General features: G+C 35.9%; 2 protein-coding genes across 5 annotated transcripts in view; one reads left to right on the forward strand and one right to left on the reverse strand.

Annotated features, from left to right (window-relative positions):
* Positions 1–6,475: 6,475 nt before the first annotated feature.
* Positions 6,476–7,417, forward strand: LOC307118170 (type-1 angiotensin II receptor; the record flags this gene model as incomplete). The annotated part of the gene is made up of 1 exon (XM_079803671.1): positions 6,476–7,417. One exon carries the CDS (start codon positions 6,476–6,478, stop codon positions 7,415–7,417), a length of 942 nt encoding a protein of 313 aa, XP_079659797.1.
* A 4,817-nt stretch (positions 7,418–12,234) lies between these two features.
* phkb (phosphorylase kinase, beta) overlaps positions 12,235–17,237 on the reverse strand; it is a 93,614-nt gene continuing 88,611 nt past the window's right edge. For all 4 annotated transcript variants that reach the window (XM_079846003.1, XM_079846004.1, XM_079846005.1 and 1 more), the window contains 6 exons: positions 15,556–15,758; positions 15,253–15,387; positions 14,361–14,490; positions 14,074–14,181; positions 13,816–13,956; positions 12,235–13,079 (listed from right to left, as the gene is read on the reverse strand). In XM_079846003.1, coding sequence (XP_079702129.1) covers positions 12,942–13,079; positions 13,816–13,956; positions 14,074–14,181; positions 14,361–14,490; positions 15,253–15,387; positions 15,556–15,758 — 855 coding nt within the window. In that variant the 3' untranslated portion in view covers positions 12,235–12,941. The remainder of the gene's footprint in view (positions 13,080–13,815; positions 13,957–14,073; positions 14,182–14,360; positions 14,491–15,252; positions 15,388–15,555; positions 15,759–17,237) is intronic.

The raw sequence follows: 17,237 nt of genomic DNA on the forward strand, positions 1-17,237 counted from the left end.
TCAAGCCTGCATTTATTTAATCAAAAATACAGAAAAAAACAGTAGCCTAATATTGTGAAATTTTATTACATTATGTTCTTTTTAACTTTTTATTAATCAAAGAATCTTGAAAATAGTAATATAATAAAGTCCTTTCACGTATCTTCACATAATAGGCCTGTATGCCGGTGGCACTTGGTTTTTGTTAACTTTGATAGTTTCATGAAATGGTAAACGGTGTATCAATATACATAAATACAAGTGAATTTAACACTTACCATTAATGCGACGTTTGCTGCTGCTGCTGCTGTGGTTTTGTGCAGGGATTTGTTTGTTGTCTGTTAAAATCCATTTTGTCAGTGATGCAATTTATAAAATGAGACAAACCGCAGGAAATCGTTCCACAAACGTTAGTTCGTCTGTCCATGTAATTTTCAACCGATTTATGAATAAGAACAGAAAATTACCGCTCCACTTCACATCGTCCAATGGAATTTGAACTTGCTTTGCCAGATCACGATTGGTTGGTGTATATACAGAACAAACGGGCATTGGTGAATTGTGTAATACTTTAAAATATATAATATATAGATTTGTAATTAAATCAACACATTAGCTCTGATTATGGATGAAAAAAAATATTGGTTTACTTTTTTTCCCGTAAGGCCACACACTCTCTGAAAGGACCATATTTGGCTCGAGAGCCGCTTCCGAACAGAGGAAAATCAGCTGTCAATCAAAACGCACGCGATCCATAGCAACGCGTTATGGCAACGCCTCAATAGAAATTGTCCGACTTTTGAGCCGTTCGTTACTATTGTATACATTGTCATGTTATAATAATCACATTTATTTAGTTTTGTTGACCACGATATTATCATTGATATTTGTCTGAGAGGGGCACTTTTGATTAATTTTGAAAAAGGGCAGGGGCTCGAGCACCCAAAGCCCCCCCCCCCCCCCCCCCCTCTGCACGTGCCTGCATATACGCAAGAATGTAAATCCCTAACAATTTTGAAAGCTTTATGAAAATGGAATGACAATAGAACTGCTTCATCAAAACCACATAATAAACTCAAAGAAATAATTATATGTCGAGTTGTTTTAAATCTAGTTGGTTTTTCCTGTTTTGTAATTTAGATGTGTGACTTACGGTGTTGACAACACTGATTCTAACCAAATGAAACTGAAAATGGTAAGTATTGCACTTTCCAGCGCAAAATGGTGCAATATCCCACTGAAATGTAGTACAGTAAGTATTTTTAATTTATAGCAGTATTACTTTAAATGATACCATGGTTTGGATTAGATTATACATTGTATTAGTAACTATACCATAGAGGACCTCTGTTTTTGTAATGTACTTGATCTGACTAAAGTTACAATAAAATAATAAATCAAGGTTGTTTGGCATCCTTTTCAATGTGACATCTGATAATGATCCTAGGAAGGCAGTAGCAGCAGTTCTCTGTTGCTATAGCAACCTTTTCAGGTGAACGCAACCTATTCAAAATAATCTATTCAAAATCTGGTGCCTGGTAACAGTTTGTACTGTTGTATTCCATAGTAAAAGCCAAACTTTTCCTTAATAAATTGGAAGCTTTTGTTTATAGTCTTTTGAAGTATAAAAATGAATGTGATAGTACTTGTAAATACACAAATAAAACAACAAAAACACAACAATATGATACAGAATGGTAATAATTACATTAAATAGCATTATAAAGAAATATCTCCATAATATTAAAGAATAACAATAAAGATATTTATATTTACTACTGCATCTAATTCTTACTTCACTGCACCAAGTTATTTTTGATGGCTCATATGCAGCAATTTATATTTGACACCTATACAGCAAAATGAAATGTTTGTTGTTACCAATATCATTGTGAAATACTCAATTTGTAGGCATATTTGTCACCCATTATTAATTTATTTTGCAATTAATGGTGTCTGATTATAGGATGGTTGGCACCAGGATAAATTGAGGTGGTTTGCCCATTATGATCTCCATGGTTTTCTGATATTGATTAAACATTTTTTTAATAAGCCACTGATATGACTGTAGTCTTCATCTAATGTAATTGTGTACATAATTTTAAAAATTGTAAGTGGACCTTAGTCTGCTAGCATAACTAATGTGATTAGCATCCACTAGATGGCAGCAAAGATATGCAAAAATATTACACCACAGTGTAACTGTCTCTATGCACATAACAAACTAGCCTTGTGCTGCACAATGTGAAGGGCCCCAAACCTGCTCCTATACAAATATTACAAGGTATGTTACCATACAAAGCAAAACAAGCCAATGCGCCTACATTCAAATACAAAGTAAAGCACTTTACAAAGTTAGTCAGAAAATATAAAACAAGTGTTCTTCTCTCTATATATCTATGACTTCTCAGTCGATGCTCAAAGGCATTCTATAAAATGTCACTATATTACTGTCACCAAATGAATGTGTCTAAAAACAAAAGTCACTGTTGACATTTTAAAAGGAAATACACATCACAGCAAATAGTAGGACCTAATGATTATTGATTATTTTTCATTATTTTGATTTTAATTTCCCACTATATTTATACTAGATACAGTAGCCACAATGTCAAATAGACATATTTACTGCTGTTATGTGGAAGTTTGATTTTTCCTGCGAGTCTCAGCATTTAGAAATAACTGTTTTGAAAAAATGCAATTTGTAACCATGTAATTGTTATGACATTACATATATTTCTCTCTCAACTTCCCATTTCTGGCACAGGAAAAGGGAGGGAACTTTTCAGAAGGCAGATGACTGTTCTGTCAGTAGTTCTATCGAAGGCAACTTGCCTTTTAAAGTTTCTTGTCAAGATAGCCTATAACAAAAAGTTTCACTTATAAAGGGAAAAAATAAAAATAAAAAAACTCTTACAGAAAAGTTGAATGTTGCAGGCACAGGTCATATATTTCTGTATAAAGTAGCTATTATGAATTAATGGGGCATCTGAGTATTTGCATTTAGTATTTATCAGATGTTCCTAACCAGAACAAATTACAAAATAGCTTTAGATACACTATATTGCCAAAAGTTTTGGGACGCCTGCCTTTACATGCACATGAATTTTAATGATATCCCATTCTTAATCCGTAGGGTTTAATATGGAGTTGTTATAGCTTTGCAGCTATAACAGCTTCAACTCTTCTAGGAAGGCTTTCCGGAGTGTGGTTTAGGAGTGTGTTTATGGGAATTTTTTACCATTCTTTTAGAAGTGCATTTGTGAGGTCAGGCATTGATGTTGGATGAGAAGGCCTGGCTCGCAGTCTCAGCTCTAATTCATCCCAAAGGTTTTCTGTCGGGTTGAGGTCAGGACAAGTTCCTCCACACCAAACTCGCTCATCCATGTCTTTACGGACCTTGCTTTGTGCACTGGTGTGCAGTCATGTAGGAACAGGAAGGGGCCCCACACAAATTTGGGAGCATGAAATTGTCCAAAATGTCTTGGTATGCTGAAGCATTAAGAGTTCCTTTCACTGGAACTAAGGGGCCAAACCCAAGCCCTGGAAAACAACCCCACACTATAATCCCCCCTCCACCAAACTTTACACTGGGCACAATGCAGTCAGGCAAGTACTGTTCTCATGGCAACCGCCAAACCCAGACTCGTCCATTGGACTGCCAGACAGAGAAGTGTGCTTCGTCACTCCAGAGAACACGGAGTGTTCACTTGCACTTGGTGATGTAAGGCTTGGATGCAGCTGCTCAGCCATGGAAACCCATTCGATGAAGCTCTCTATGCACTGTTCTTGATCTAATCTGAAGGCCACACAAGTTTGGAGGTATGTAGCTATTGACTCTGCAGAAAGTTAACGACTTCTGCGCACTGTACGGCTCAGAGCTGACCCCGCTCTGTGATTTTATGTGGCCTACCACTTCGTGGCTGAGTTGCTGTTGTTCCAAATTGCTTCCACTTTCTTATAATACCACTAACAGTTGACCGTGGAATATTTAGTAGTGAGGAAATTTCACAAATGGACTTATTGCACAGGTGTAACCTATATCACTGTACCACTCTTGAATTCACTGCAGCGCCTGAGAGTGACCTATTCTTTCACAAATGTTTGTAGAAGCAGACTGCATGCCTAGGTGCTTGATTTTACATACCTTTGGCCATGGGAGTGATTTGGAGGGGGGTACCAATTACTTTTGGCAACATAGTGTATATGAGACCATTATAGTCATGAGAACGCAGAAATAACAACAACAGCAGCAGCAGCAGGAATAAAACTTTCCTGTGAGGTTACAGCCAAGCATGGTTTGCTTGAGAACATTTAAGACAGAGTGTGCAGGTTTGCATGTCAACCTTTGCATGACCATACTTTTTAATAGGCTGTTCAAACAAAACAAAGTATAAATAAATGCATGCAGCATGCATGCTTGCTCAGGTGGTGGTTGGGGTTATTTTCTCCAGTTTTCATGTCTCTTCAGAGCAGCAGCAATACATACAGTGTGATATATCTTCTTGTGCTGGGGGGCTGTAAGTCCTATTGTCTTTCTATCATCTCTGTGTGAGGATTTATGAATGTCTATTAATGCATGTTTTACACACATGCTGCTAAAGGTTTGGGCTTGTATTGTGTCATTCTTCTTGTTCCTGCTTTTTTTGGGCAATGTATGCAAGTATGCAGCAGCAGCATATCTTACATGCTTACAGCAGCGTGTCCGTATCTATTAACAGTAGCAAGTCCACTTGTTCTGCAGCAGCAGCAATAATTAACAGCAGCAGCGTAGCAGATCAAAAACATTAACATTTCCATAATTATCAACATGCTAAAATTATTTTCATGATTCAAATATCTAGTTCATGAAACTCGAGAAGGCGCAGGCTGATAGGTCCTTTATGCGCAATCTACAAATAATCACATCATTACCGCATGACACAAGCTGATTAGCCTCTGCTGATCCTACAACCAATTAGATTGCTTGCTCAACATTCAAATAGTCTGGTTCATTGTTTGCTGTAAACTATTCTATTAACTATATGTGGCACTGTAATTCTGCCACAGAAATACACTAAAAGTGGAGAAGAAGAGTTGTGGCTAGAAGGGGTACAGCAATGGTAGGAAGTTAGGATTGTGTTTTATTTACGCCAACTCCTACTCCAACTCTAAACCTACCCTTACAATTATGCAAATAAAGTAATTAAATGACGCAATATTGATGTGCTTATGCCCAGTGCCTGTAGTTGTATCATATTCTAGTCTTTACCATGCAGGACGTGGTGTGATGACATCACCGTTTCACAAAATATAGGGATTAGCTGTACACGGTTTCAGATTTATCCACTCTGGGACCCGTTTTCAAAAGATATCGGTTTCAGGCTCCCAAACGCCTGATCCGTGTGGACGAAATGCTGATACGATACAATTTTTTTTACGTATACAGCTAAATGCGTCTCCTTGTGGACGGGGCCTAAAAGTCAATGATAATGAAACTAACAGAACATAATGGTGACAGGAAGCTTGTGCTTAGACTACTCACATATCACATTCACATGTGTGTATCACATGGCAAAATACTGCTTTGGAAGCAACCCATGTTGCAACTAGTCATTTAGTTACTTTGAAATTTCGCAAGAACTGCCCAGAGATTTCCCCATCTCTTACCAGCATCAGATGATCTGGGAACGGATCATATGCCATTTGACATTACAAATCTACAGAGCAATTTAATCAAAATAAGTAGGAAATCTATAAGTGAGATCAGGGCTTGAATTTAAAATGAGGCAATATTTATGAAAAGACGTGTCTAAAAATCCACAAATCCACTGCTCAATCAGCAGTTCTAAATGACGTTATTAACCTGATTTACATTTGCCTTTTGGTATTCTTTGTGGGATTTTAGTGGTATTTTGGACCCCTTTTTTGGAATCTTGTTGATATTCTGGTCTCTATATGACGTGACTCCACTACATATTTACAATGTAAATATAAGGGATTTTTTGGCTGTTTTATTATTTGGCAGGCAAAATTATTTGATGTCCAGCATACAACCTACCAAGACTTGTCACCATGTAATCACAAAGTATAAATGCTTGGGGGGAAAATAAATAAACAAAAAAGAACATTAACAATGCCTAATAAATGTCTTAAACATCTGACCTGGGTTACATCTGAGAACTGGTAAATTATATGCAAGTAAGCAGTGTGTTGACAAGAAAAGCCTGTTTTCTAATATAATATACAATGTTTTATAATATACATTGTTTTATAATATACAATAAACATTATCAACAGAGATGATAAAGTATTTTTTGTTTTGACCACTATTTGATAGAAGCAAAACAGGATCTAGATCTGAGATTATGCAAAATGTAATAAAAAAAAAAAAAAAAAAAAAATTCTCGAGAACTCTCTGTGGGTGTGTTTGTCAGCAAGTGATGAAATACATTATAAGTGTTTAAAGGTAGTGATCTGTGAGGAGATTGCCATACAGTTCTAGTGTGTCTGTGTCATGCAGAACCACAGCAGTTCCAGTTTCAACTCCACCATCTGGTCAACCAGGTTGGTCAGCAGCGGTCTGATGGGTCTCTGTTTCATGATTGGGGTTCCTGGTAATATTGCGGTAATTCTTTTCATAGTTCGGCATTTCAAAAAGGACAATTTTACAGTTCATCTGATGCTGAATATGGCAGCTGCGGACATCTTGTGTTTGATAACCCTGCCTGTATGGATTTACAGTGACCTAAACAGCATTGACCAATCAACCTGCAAGCTTTTCACAGTACTCGTCTACTGCAGCACGTACTCAAGTGTGATTACAGTAACTATGCTGAGCGTATATCGTTGTTTACGGATTCGACATCCACAGACGTGGTCCAGAATGAGCAGAAGAAGAGAGAGAACGCTGTTGTTCTGTGGCTGGGCTCTGGCACTGCTTTTCTCTTGTCCTGGTGTACTTACACAAGAGATCATTCAAAGTGAATCTAAAATGGAGTGTGAAAGAAACCTGGATTCTGACACTAGACTTATTGTTGCTGTAATGGAGTCGCTGCTTGGATTTTTTCTTCCTTTCATAATCATGTTGACTTCATATTATTGCATACACAAAATGGCAACACAGGGAGCGTTCAGACACAGATACAGACCAACCAAACTGGTGACCCGCATTGTCATAGTTTTCTTCCTTTTTTGGGCTCCACACCAAATAATAAAATTAGAAGAAATTTGTGCGCTGCTTTTAAAATCAAAGCCAGTTCTATCTCCTGTCGGTGACATTGCTGGAAGTCTTACATTCGTCAACAGCTGTGTGAATCCATTCCTCTATGCTTTTTCCTCAAAGGGTTTACGTCAACACACACATCCAGAGGAGCCCAGGAGAACTGAAGGCTCACAACACTCACAGAGGGATCATTCAAAAGCTGTGAACAGCTCACTGAACCCTAGTACAGCCTGACACCTTAATATGGACTAAAGAATCATGTCATATCAACATATTGCTTTTTACATTTTTAAACTGAAGTACAAATTGGACCATGATATAAGCACCTTTTAAAAATGCATTTGAATGAGTTTTCAGAAGTTAAAAGCATTAACTTTTAAAGAGTTTTGAGTGATGAGTTCAATGCATTATTGCATCTCTAAATGTATAATATAAAAAGACTTGGAACTTTGAACAAGTGCTATCACACATTTTTATGTAATTAATAGCAAATAATTTGTTTTATGTTGTAATACTTTCACATTTAATCTACAATGTAGAAACAACATAAAGACAGTATATTGTAAATATTTGTTTAATGGCATTTTTTTTTTACTAAGCACTATGAATGAACACTGATACTGATGTCTCTGGAGCCATTCAACATTAGCTATCAATTTTAACATTTAATAGGCTTTTAAAATATATAACATTTAAGTTAAGGGAACTTAAAACAATCTTCCCATAAACACATTGAAATAAATGTCACATTTAGCTGTGCCATAAATATATCAGGGTTCAACACTAAGGGTTTTTTTTTTTTAACGTGGGACGGTTTAGATTTTTACCTGCCCTGCTAAAATACACAAAAAAAGTTATTGTTTTTGTTGTTTTTAACCCATGTAACCCTGTAAACAGTGTTTTAAGATTTTAAGGTAGGTCTAACGGGTAGGAAATAGTATACAGAAATTGAATAAAGTTAACAAGCACTTCACAGTCTTCACAGCATAAATTATACATTAAATATAGATTAATTCAGTCAAGAGCAGCCAGTGAGTGATTTTCTCTTTGTCTTTTATTCTTTGCTTAACATTATTTAAAGAGAGCAATATGTTTATTAGGCTGCTGTCACTTTAAGACCACATGATGCAGATCTGACATCTGACTCTTTGCGTTAATTTAACACTTTTTAACTCATTTCAGACAGTGCTTACGTGGATACTCAACAAAACGTGAATTTTGCCATAATTTTGTGTTGTTGTCAGTTCAAGCGCTAAAGAGAATTCAAATCTTTACTGCCATACAGTGGTGTCAAAAGTATTCACATTTATTACTCGGGTAGAAGTATAGATACTAGGGTTTAAAAAGACTTCTGTAGAAGTTGAAGTATCTCAACTCAAGCTTTTTACTCAAGTAAAAGTGTAAAAGTAGCCTACTGGTTTCAAAACTACTTAAAGTATGAAAGTAAAAGTAATGTAAAGGAACAAACATTAAGGAATGTTAAGGACAAAAGCTTAGGCTGCGCCACAGAGGCCACACTACCCCATCTCCTCAAAAAAAAAAAAAATTTGGGATGCACTAGGCTACCTGTTTCAGCCGCATATAGAAAATTAACACATTTTAGTACAATGCTAATACATTAAAGAACCATATGTACTACTGAGCATTAATATGTTTCATGGAGTGAAAGATGATGTGCCTATAAGTATTGTAGTGGTGCAAAAAGTCAAACTTCAGAGGCATGTTATCAATAACATTTTATTGGAATGTAAAGGTACATCCAAGCTTATAGCTGCAGGAATCTGAGGGCAACAGACAAGAAAATTGATGTACCCACTCGGAATGGTATACTCAGAGAAGTTTTTACTTCTCATCCAATCTCAATCAGTTTCACTCTATTCGGATGGTGTGAATTATCTGGATAAGTTTCTTTTCTTTTTTTTTGTTACAACGACAAGCCAGAATGAAAACAAGCCGAAATGAAATAGGAGTAACAAGGCTATTTTTAAAATGAAAGGAGTAGAAAGTAGAGATAATTGAGTGAAAATGTAAGGAGTGGAAGTAAAAAGTCGGCTGAAAAATAATTACTCCAGTTAAGTATAGATACCAAAAATTTCTACTTAAGTAAGGTAACAAAGTATTTGTACTTTGTTACTTGACACCTCTGCTGCCATGCTGTCTGAAGCGGCATTCTGTGCGTACGTCTCTAGTGTTTGTTCACAGAAAGCTGCTTCACAGACAGTGAAAACAGTTATTTTTTTGCATCGTCTCATGCTTGAATGGTTTAATAGCACTTAAATTAATGATAGCCTGATCATATACTACAGCGCAGCCAAAGGATGACAGAAAAAAAGACAGAAGCTGCGTTAATTGTGTTACTGTTTTAACAGGTTAATAATAATAATAATAATAATAATAATAATATTTTGACAGCACTACTTCGAACTAGTGCATAAATAAAAGCATTGTCTAAACAACACGATCATTGATTAAAATGTATATTGTTCAGATGCAACATGCTCTTTTTGTTATTCCTCAGTTTTACATTTACATTTTTACATTGGGCCTATTATAAATTTAAGCTGCTGCTTAAACAAATATAAAATACATACCTTTTTGTGACTTGTTGTATCTGACGTAATAGTTATCATTAAGCCCTTATGTGAACTGTTTTTGGAGAATGGGGAAGCTAAATTGGCATACCAATCTACAGTACAATCTAACTGTAGTACAGTCAGTTGGCACTTGTGCAATAATGTTTGAAAAAGTACCTATTTCTAGATAAAACACTATTTAAAAAGCTGCTGAGCGACTGTCACAAGTTTAGAAATATCAGTTGAGCACTGAGTTGTAATTTCTTTTTTTGGTTTTAATTTCTGTTCCTATTTCCATTCAGATCACATCATGCATTTCTCACAAGACAGTGATTAAGATGGTTTGAGATTAATAAAGGATGTCAAGTTCTTTGGAACAGTTTTGTTAACTTAGAAATCCCTCCTAGTTCTCTGAAATTCCTCCCCTTTCCTTTTGCCAGAGCTCTCTAGAATCTAAATAGACAATAGCCAGGAAGAATGGGAAATGGTTTATAGAACAATCCATATAAAGACCATCTCCTGAGGATAGAAAAACACTTGAGAAGAAGGGGTTGGGACTACAGCAGGATTCAGACTGGGTGGCATGGCTTAAATTGTATTTGTAATACAAGTGTTTTCCACCGCAAATGTAAAATTGATTTTTAGTTAAAATTAAAGAAGAGGCATGCATAGATTCGCTTTTCATAATGAAGATTCATTGCTTCACTGGTAAAAGTTACAGAAGTCATTCATGAAGTGGTGGGGGAAAAAACTACAATACTGTTGACAGTTCACTGTAAAATAAAACTTATGTTCAAAAGTTAGGTACTTTTAAATTAAAAAAATTTATTCAGAAGGAGGATAGTTCACCCGAAAATGAAATTTCTGTCATAATTTACTCCCCCTCATTGTTCAACTGTCTGGTTACTAACATACATCAAAATATATTTTCCCATACGGTTTTGGAACAACTTGAGGGTGAGTAAATGACAGAATTTTCCTTTTTTGGTAAACTATCCCTTTAATCAAGTGACAACTTTCAAGCTCATCAAAGAATACAAAAAAAAAAAAAACCCTTTTTTTCCACAAAAATATTAAGCAGCACAACTGTTAATAACCCATGTGTAGTTTCCATCAGATAAATGCCACATCGGATCCACACGAAGCAAGAGATTTCCTTTCCATTTTTTTTTTCCTCGTATCAAGAAATATCTGCGTACACACGAAACCACTGAAACCAACTCAAAACGATGTACATGCCAGACCAGTATGTGGCGCTGTAATTCTGGCACAGAGATACATTAAACACAGAGAAGAAGACTTGGAGCATGCGCGAGATGTGGGTTGAGGACATCATTTCACAAAATATACCAATTGGCTGTACACACGAAAACACAAGGGTGTCATTTTCAGATTTATTTATGTGCGAGTTGCCGCAGACCACAAAACGTATCTGACCCATTTGAATTCTGCACAGAAGGCTACATTTCAAAGCGATATGGAGATTATGATGAGAAACGGTTAGAGATTAGGAGGAAACTGCGGCGTTACCGAGTTGAAAGGCTTCAGTCAATCTGTGATATAAACTAAACACTATTGGCGGAGGAGCTGTTTTTGCACTTCAGTGGGCCTTTACTAGCATGTATTGCTTGCAAAAGGGATGTCAATGTGATGCAAAGATTAAGCATTATACCATGTCCTTTTCACTCATGTCACCTACCTAAAGGTGACCCTCATACAGACTAAGAAGAACAATGAAGACAGACCACCAGGACGACCAATAAGCACCTCAGCTATACACACACTGTGACTTTAAGGGGCCTGTTAACTTTTATGAGGGTTTTAAAAACACTTTTATTGCTTTTCTCAAGAGGATGGCCTGATTTATGAAATAGCCATGCTGAAGTGTACATTTATTTGGACAGGTACCATTGGGTGTAATGGTGCATGGATTAATAACACAAATCAGAAAAAAATGCAGTAAGTGTATTACATTCTTCAAAAGTGTCAACCTTAAAATAGATTGAGACCGTTTTTAAATGGACTGGTCAATTCGCAAAAACAAGCCACCCGCAGCTGTATATGATAGATTTTGGCTTAATAACTTGTAATTTAGCTTTGTTCAGCCCCAAACTCCAGTGTGTAATCTTGTTTCCATCTATTCAAAGCTAGTATTTGGCCTAAGGGGCAGATACAGATTCTTCAGTCTATCTGTATGGTCTCTGTGTTCAATATATTGCACATTTGGGACTCGTTTCTCAGGAGAACTGCCGAGACCTCTGATTACTCTGACATACACTAAGCGGAGGCTGATGGCAGCGGCCAGCATGATAAACAAGGGTCTTGGTCCAAACACCCACTCATTCGGATAAAAACGATTTCTGCTGAGCTTTTCTTATGTACCCTAATAACTGTGACACAAGCATCTTTTATGTTACTGTCAAAGGTTTGAGGTTTTCAATGCAGTTGACACAGATAGAAAAGGACAGAAAATTGCAATTAAGTTCAAACATGGGCAGTTTATTTTTTTAATATATATTTTTCTTCAATAGTAAAGGACTGAAAGTACTGTTCTTATATGGAGGAAACAAGCACAATAAAACAATTTTTATTTTAGCATTCAGCCACATAAAAGCAAGTGCTACGACACAAAGTAACCGTCTGAAGTACACTGACAACAGGTTCAAAATGAAAAACAAACTACATAAGTTAAAATACATATTTACGCTATATAATTTTTTCAAAATATACTACATTATTTCAAAATAAAACAGGTTGCAAAACAGCTTCTATCTTCACTTTTAAGTTCACAACCAACATCTACATCACTCTAATCAACCACATCCTGAAATTATGACATGCAAATTAGTTCAGTACATTAGTGTACAATGTTAGGGTATTTTGATCTTAAATTAATAGTTTGCAATGAGGCATGTGGTTCTCTGTCTAGACAAAGCCAAGTTGTGTGGTGACCTGATGAAAAAAAAAAAGTTCAAGATGGTTCTTATACAATAAGCTTTGCGAGGCTAACTACGGAAACTGGGCTTTTTAAATGGGTGCAAATGTGACCCTAACTTTCAAAGTTCTAAAAATGATTTATTAAAAAATCCTATTTTCCGGACAAAAACCAAACAAAAACAATCCTATGTTGGCAAGACTGGGTGTGTATGGCAGTCTAAGTAAAGCTGACAGGAGTGTGTGGTGCTTTAGCTGACAGAACACGGGTCATCGTTACTGGGCTTCACTTCTCCCTGCAGCAGCTGGATCATTACTGCCTTGGTCAGGTAACTGGACGTGCCTCGTTTCCCCAGGGCCGGTGTGTTGTAGAAGGCCTCCATGTTATCCTGTGGATTTTATTTAGCTTAGTAACATCACCACAAAATGCTAATGCAAGTTTATGTGCTGTTCAAATTCATACTGGCTGCTGTGCTTTAAAATACATGACATATTAGGGCTCTCAATCTATTCATTACAAGATATGCTGATTCATGAATTTTTACAGAAAGAGGCACCAAATAAAGATAATTCAAAGACAATTACATAACCGTGGCAGGCGAAAGCACTGAACAGACATTATAAAACGTGTATTTAGTCTATATATTATTTGTTTTTTGTCTATAAAGTTAAAAAGATTGTTTTTTTTGGGAAAAAAAACATGTACTTTTATTCAGCAAGAATGCATTGAATTTATCAAAAGTGACAGTAAAGACATTTATAATGTTACAAAAGATTTCTATTTCTATTAATCAAAGAATCCTGAAAAAAATACACTGTGGTTTCCACAAAAATATTCAGCAGCACAACTGTTTTCAACATTGAAAAGAATAAAAAATGTTTCTTGAGCAGCAAATCAGCATATTAGAATGATTTCTGAAGGATCATGTGACACTGAAATCGGAAAATTCAGCTTTGCCATCACATGAATTTAAAATATATTAAAATAGAAAACTGTAATAATATTTAACAATAATAATCTCCAATATCATTGTTTTAACCGTTTTTGATCAAATAAATGCAGCCTTGGTGAGCATAAAAGACTTCTTGAACTCGAAAGCTTTCACATGTTAAATCTGCCCTCACCTGTTTCTCAGAGCCCTCCAGTTTGCTGCGGTCTTTCTGAAAGTCAGCAAAGGCATCCTTAACCAACTGGTCCAAATCCACCCGCTCCTGAAACTCCAGCTCCGGGTTTCTTTCCAGCAAAATTGACACCACCATCAACAGCTGCATTCAGGTCATCAAAGACACAAACACAGAGTCGAACAGAAGATAAGGCAATGATACGTCAAATTACAAATTCAAAATAAGTTAAGGCTGCAGCAGGGACAAATTGTGCCTAACCTCCACAATTATCTGCCTGTACTCAGCCAAAACGATGTTCTTTAATGTGTCCTCGACCAACAGAGAAAAATTCATTTCATACATGGTCATATCTGACAGAGTAGGTTGCTGCAAAAGAGTGAAAGATGGATGTGGTTATCTCAAAACACAGATATTCTGAACACATTTAAAACAACCCTTAAATGATGCAATACGGAGATATTATTTCTCCAGAACTACAGTTCCTCTGCAATACTATGCTTAATATTTAAAAAAAACAAATTGGTCAAACGTTTTAGAGGAGTTACCTGAGGGAGATGTTTTCCTCCAACCATGATGCCATTGCATGTTCTCTCCAGGATTTGCCAAATACGGTCATAGAAGCCGAGAGGAGTGCGGTTGAGGGAGCCATTTATCTGACGTCTATTAAGCCACGATCTATAGAAGTATGGAAGACCACAATGAAACAATCCTCCAAACTGTTAAAATGGACAAATCCCTGAATACTAACTATGCAGCTGGATTAATTTGGGAGATAATACATCAATTATTAATGTATTTTAAAATGTAATTTATTTCTGTAATGGTAAAGCAGAATTTACAGCAGCCATTACTCAATTTTTCAGTGTTACATTATCCTTCAGAAAATATTTCATATTCTGGTTTGGGGCTCATGAAAAATGTCTTATTATGAATGCTGACTGCTTTGATTTTTTTTTTTTCAGTATTCTTAAATATAAAGAACAAATTCTTGAATATAAAGAACTCGTGAATATAAAGAACAGAATTGATCTGAAATAAAAATATTGGTAACACTTTACAATACGGTTCATTAGTTAACATTAGTTAACATGAACTAATTATGAACTGCACTTCTAAAGCATTTATTTATCTTTGTTAATTTTAATCTCAACATTTACTAATAGATTATTAAAATATTGTTAATATTTTAGTTAATGCGCTGTGAACAAACCATGAACAGCTGTATTTTTATCAACTAATGTTAACAAAGATACAAAAGAACAAATACAGTAACAAATGTACTGCTCACGGTTAGTTCAATTATCCTCAGTTGCCCAATTAAAAACTAGGAGTATATAAATGATGATAAACTGTGTACTACTGTCGCGATTGGACACAGCAAATCATTCACGTTTGGCAGGTATCTACAGTAACACACAGATGGTGGGCATCCTGCACCTGACAGTCTGCTGAGGCTGGAGGACATCCAGCAGGAGCTGTTTGACATCACTAGGGGACATCTGGTAGATGTCCTGAGGTGGCATATCCCCAGCACGAATCTTCAACTCATGTTTCATAGCTTGAACAATCCACCTGATTGAAACATGGGCATAAAAAGAAAGTTTGTTAAGGCAAGCCATGTAAATAATGTGCAGAACCTTAATGCAATATATTCATTATTTAATGGTGTGAACATGTTATTTCTAATATTTAGGCTCATGCTGTGAAGCTCATTATCTCAAAAGAGAGAGGATAGCATACCCCACGCGGATCTTCAGCATGCCACTGAACAGCTCTGGGGTGTTGGAGATGATCCAGCCAATGTGGATGACGAGCTCTTGCTGCAGCACGGCCTCTCGTTCGCCGTGGGGGCTGCACTTGCTGTATATGATGTCCTTAATGACCCCCGGAGACAGTGGGTTAGAGATCACAATCTCCTCATGTCCAAACAGTCCGAGAGTCACCTGGTAAATCAGAACTGCCATCAGTCTGCATCACGATGGATGATTTCTTAGAATTTTCTATTTCTTTGAAGTGGATATAAAATGTACTGCAATGACTCGAACCAGTATTAATTGTTTTTAAAATGTATAAATCCAACCCGATCTCATAAGGAAATTTATTATTTTACCAGGTGGATTTTTTTTGGTATGAATTTGTACAATGTTATTTGTATGTAAATATAATTTTTTTTTAATAAAGATTGTAAGCATGAAGGTCCACCCCTACATCAAATCATAACTGGGGCGTAGGCAGTTTGAATTAAATCATACAAATGAGATTATATGAAATGATACAAATTAGCCACCAATTCGACAAAACACAAAATAGTTATGAATTGCCACAAGATTATTTTGTATAAATCACAAAAATCACAACATTCCAGTACATCTATCCTTTTCAAGAAAACTCCCACATAAAATGAATGAAAGTGGTAATGAGTGTATACAAGATGTTCTATTAAACACTGCAGATCTTCATAAAAATGTATTACAATATTATTACAGTGGTCCCAAGCATTTGGACACATTGATATATATCAGAGGTACACAAACTTTTTACTATAAAGGGCAAACATTTTGATTTTGAAGGCTGTGGGGGCTGAATGTTGCTTTATATCCAACTATATTTTATAAACACACACACACACACACATACATACATACATAATTGGGGTGTATTCAATACGATATCGATTCTCTTAGCAGTGATATGATATTTTCTGATACCTCAAAAGTTCTGCGATACAGTTACGATACGATTCAGGGGCATATTGATTAATATGTCGATATTATGATATTATGTGCCTATTTTACACAACAAGTTCCATTTTTATTAACTCACAACTGCAACCAAAATATACAACAAACATTTATTTCAAAATTTCATATCCTGCACCCTGATTGGGATATCCACAAATAACAAATTCACACAGTAATCTAATGACCGCTTATGACTTGACAACAGTCAAGTAAGTAAAAACGCAAACGTAAAAAATAAAAAAACGGATAAACCATATTATATATATATATATACAGTGGCATGAAATAGTATGTGAACCGCTTGCAGAATCTGTGAAAATGGGAATAATTTGAACTAAATAAGAGGGACCATAGAAAATGCATGTTATTTTTTATTTAGTACTGTCCTGAATAAGATATTTTACATAAAAAATGTTAACATATAGTCCACAAGACAAAAAAATAGCTGAATTTATTAAAATAACCCAGATAAAAAGTTTATGAACCATTGATTCTCAGTGCTGTGTGTCGTTCCCTGGATGATCCACGGCTGTTTTTGTGTTTTGTGATGGTTGTTCTTGAGTCTTTTGTTTGTCCTGAGCAGTTAAACTGCCCAATGTTCTTCAGAAAAAATCCTCCAGGTCCTGCACATTCTTCAGTTTTCCAGCATCTTTTGCATATTTTAACCCTCTCCAGCAGGGA

Source organism: Gobio gobio (genome assembly GCF_949357685.1).
Source record: "Gobio gobio genome assembly, chromosome: 2".
In the NCBI taxonomy this organism is placed as follows: Eukaryota; Metazoa; Chordata; class Actinopteri; order Cypriniformes; family Gobionidae; genus Gobio; species Gobio gobio.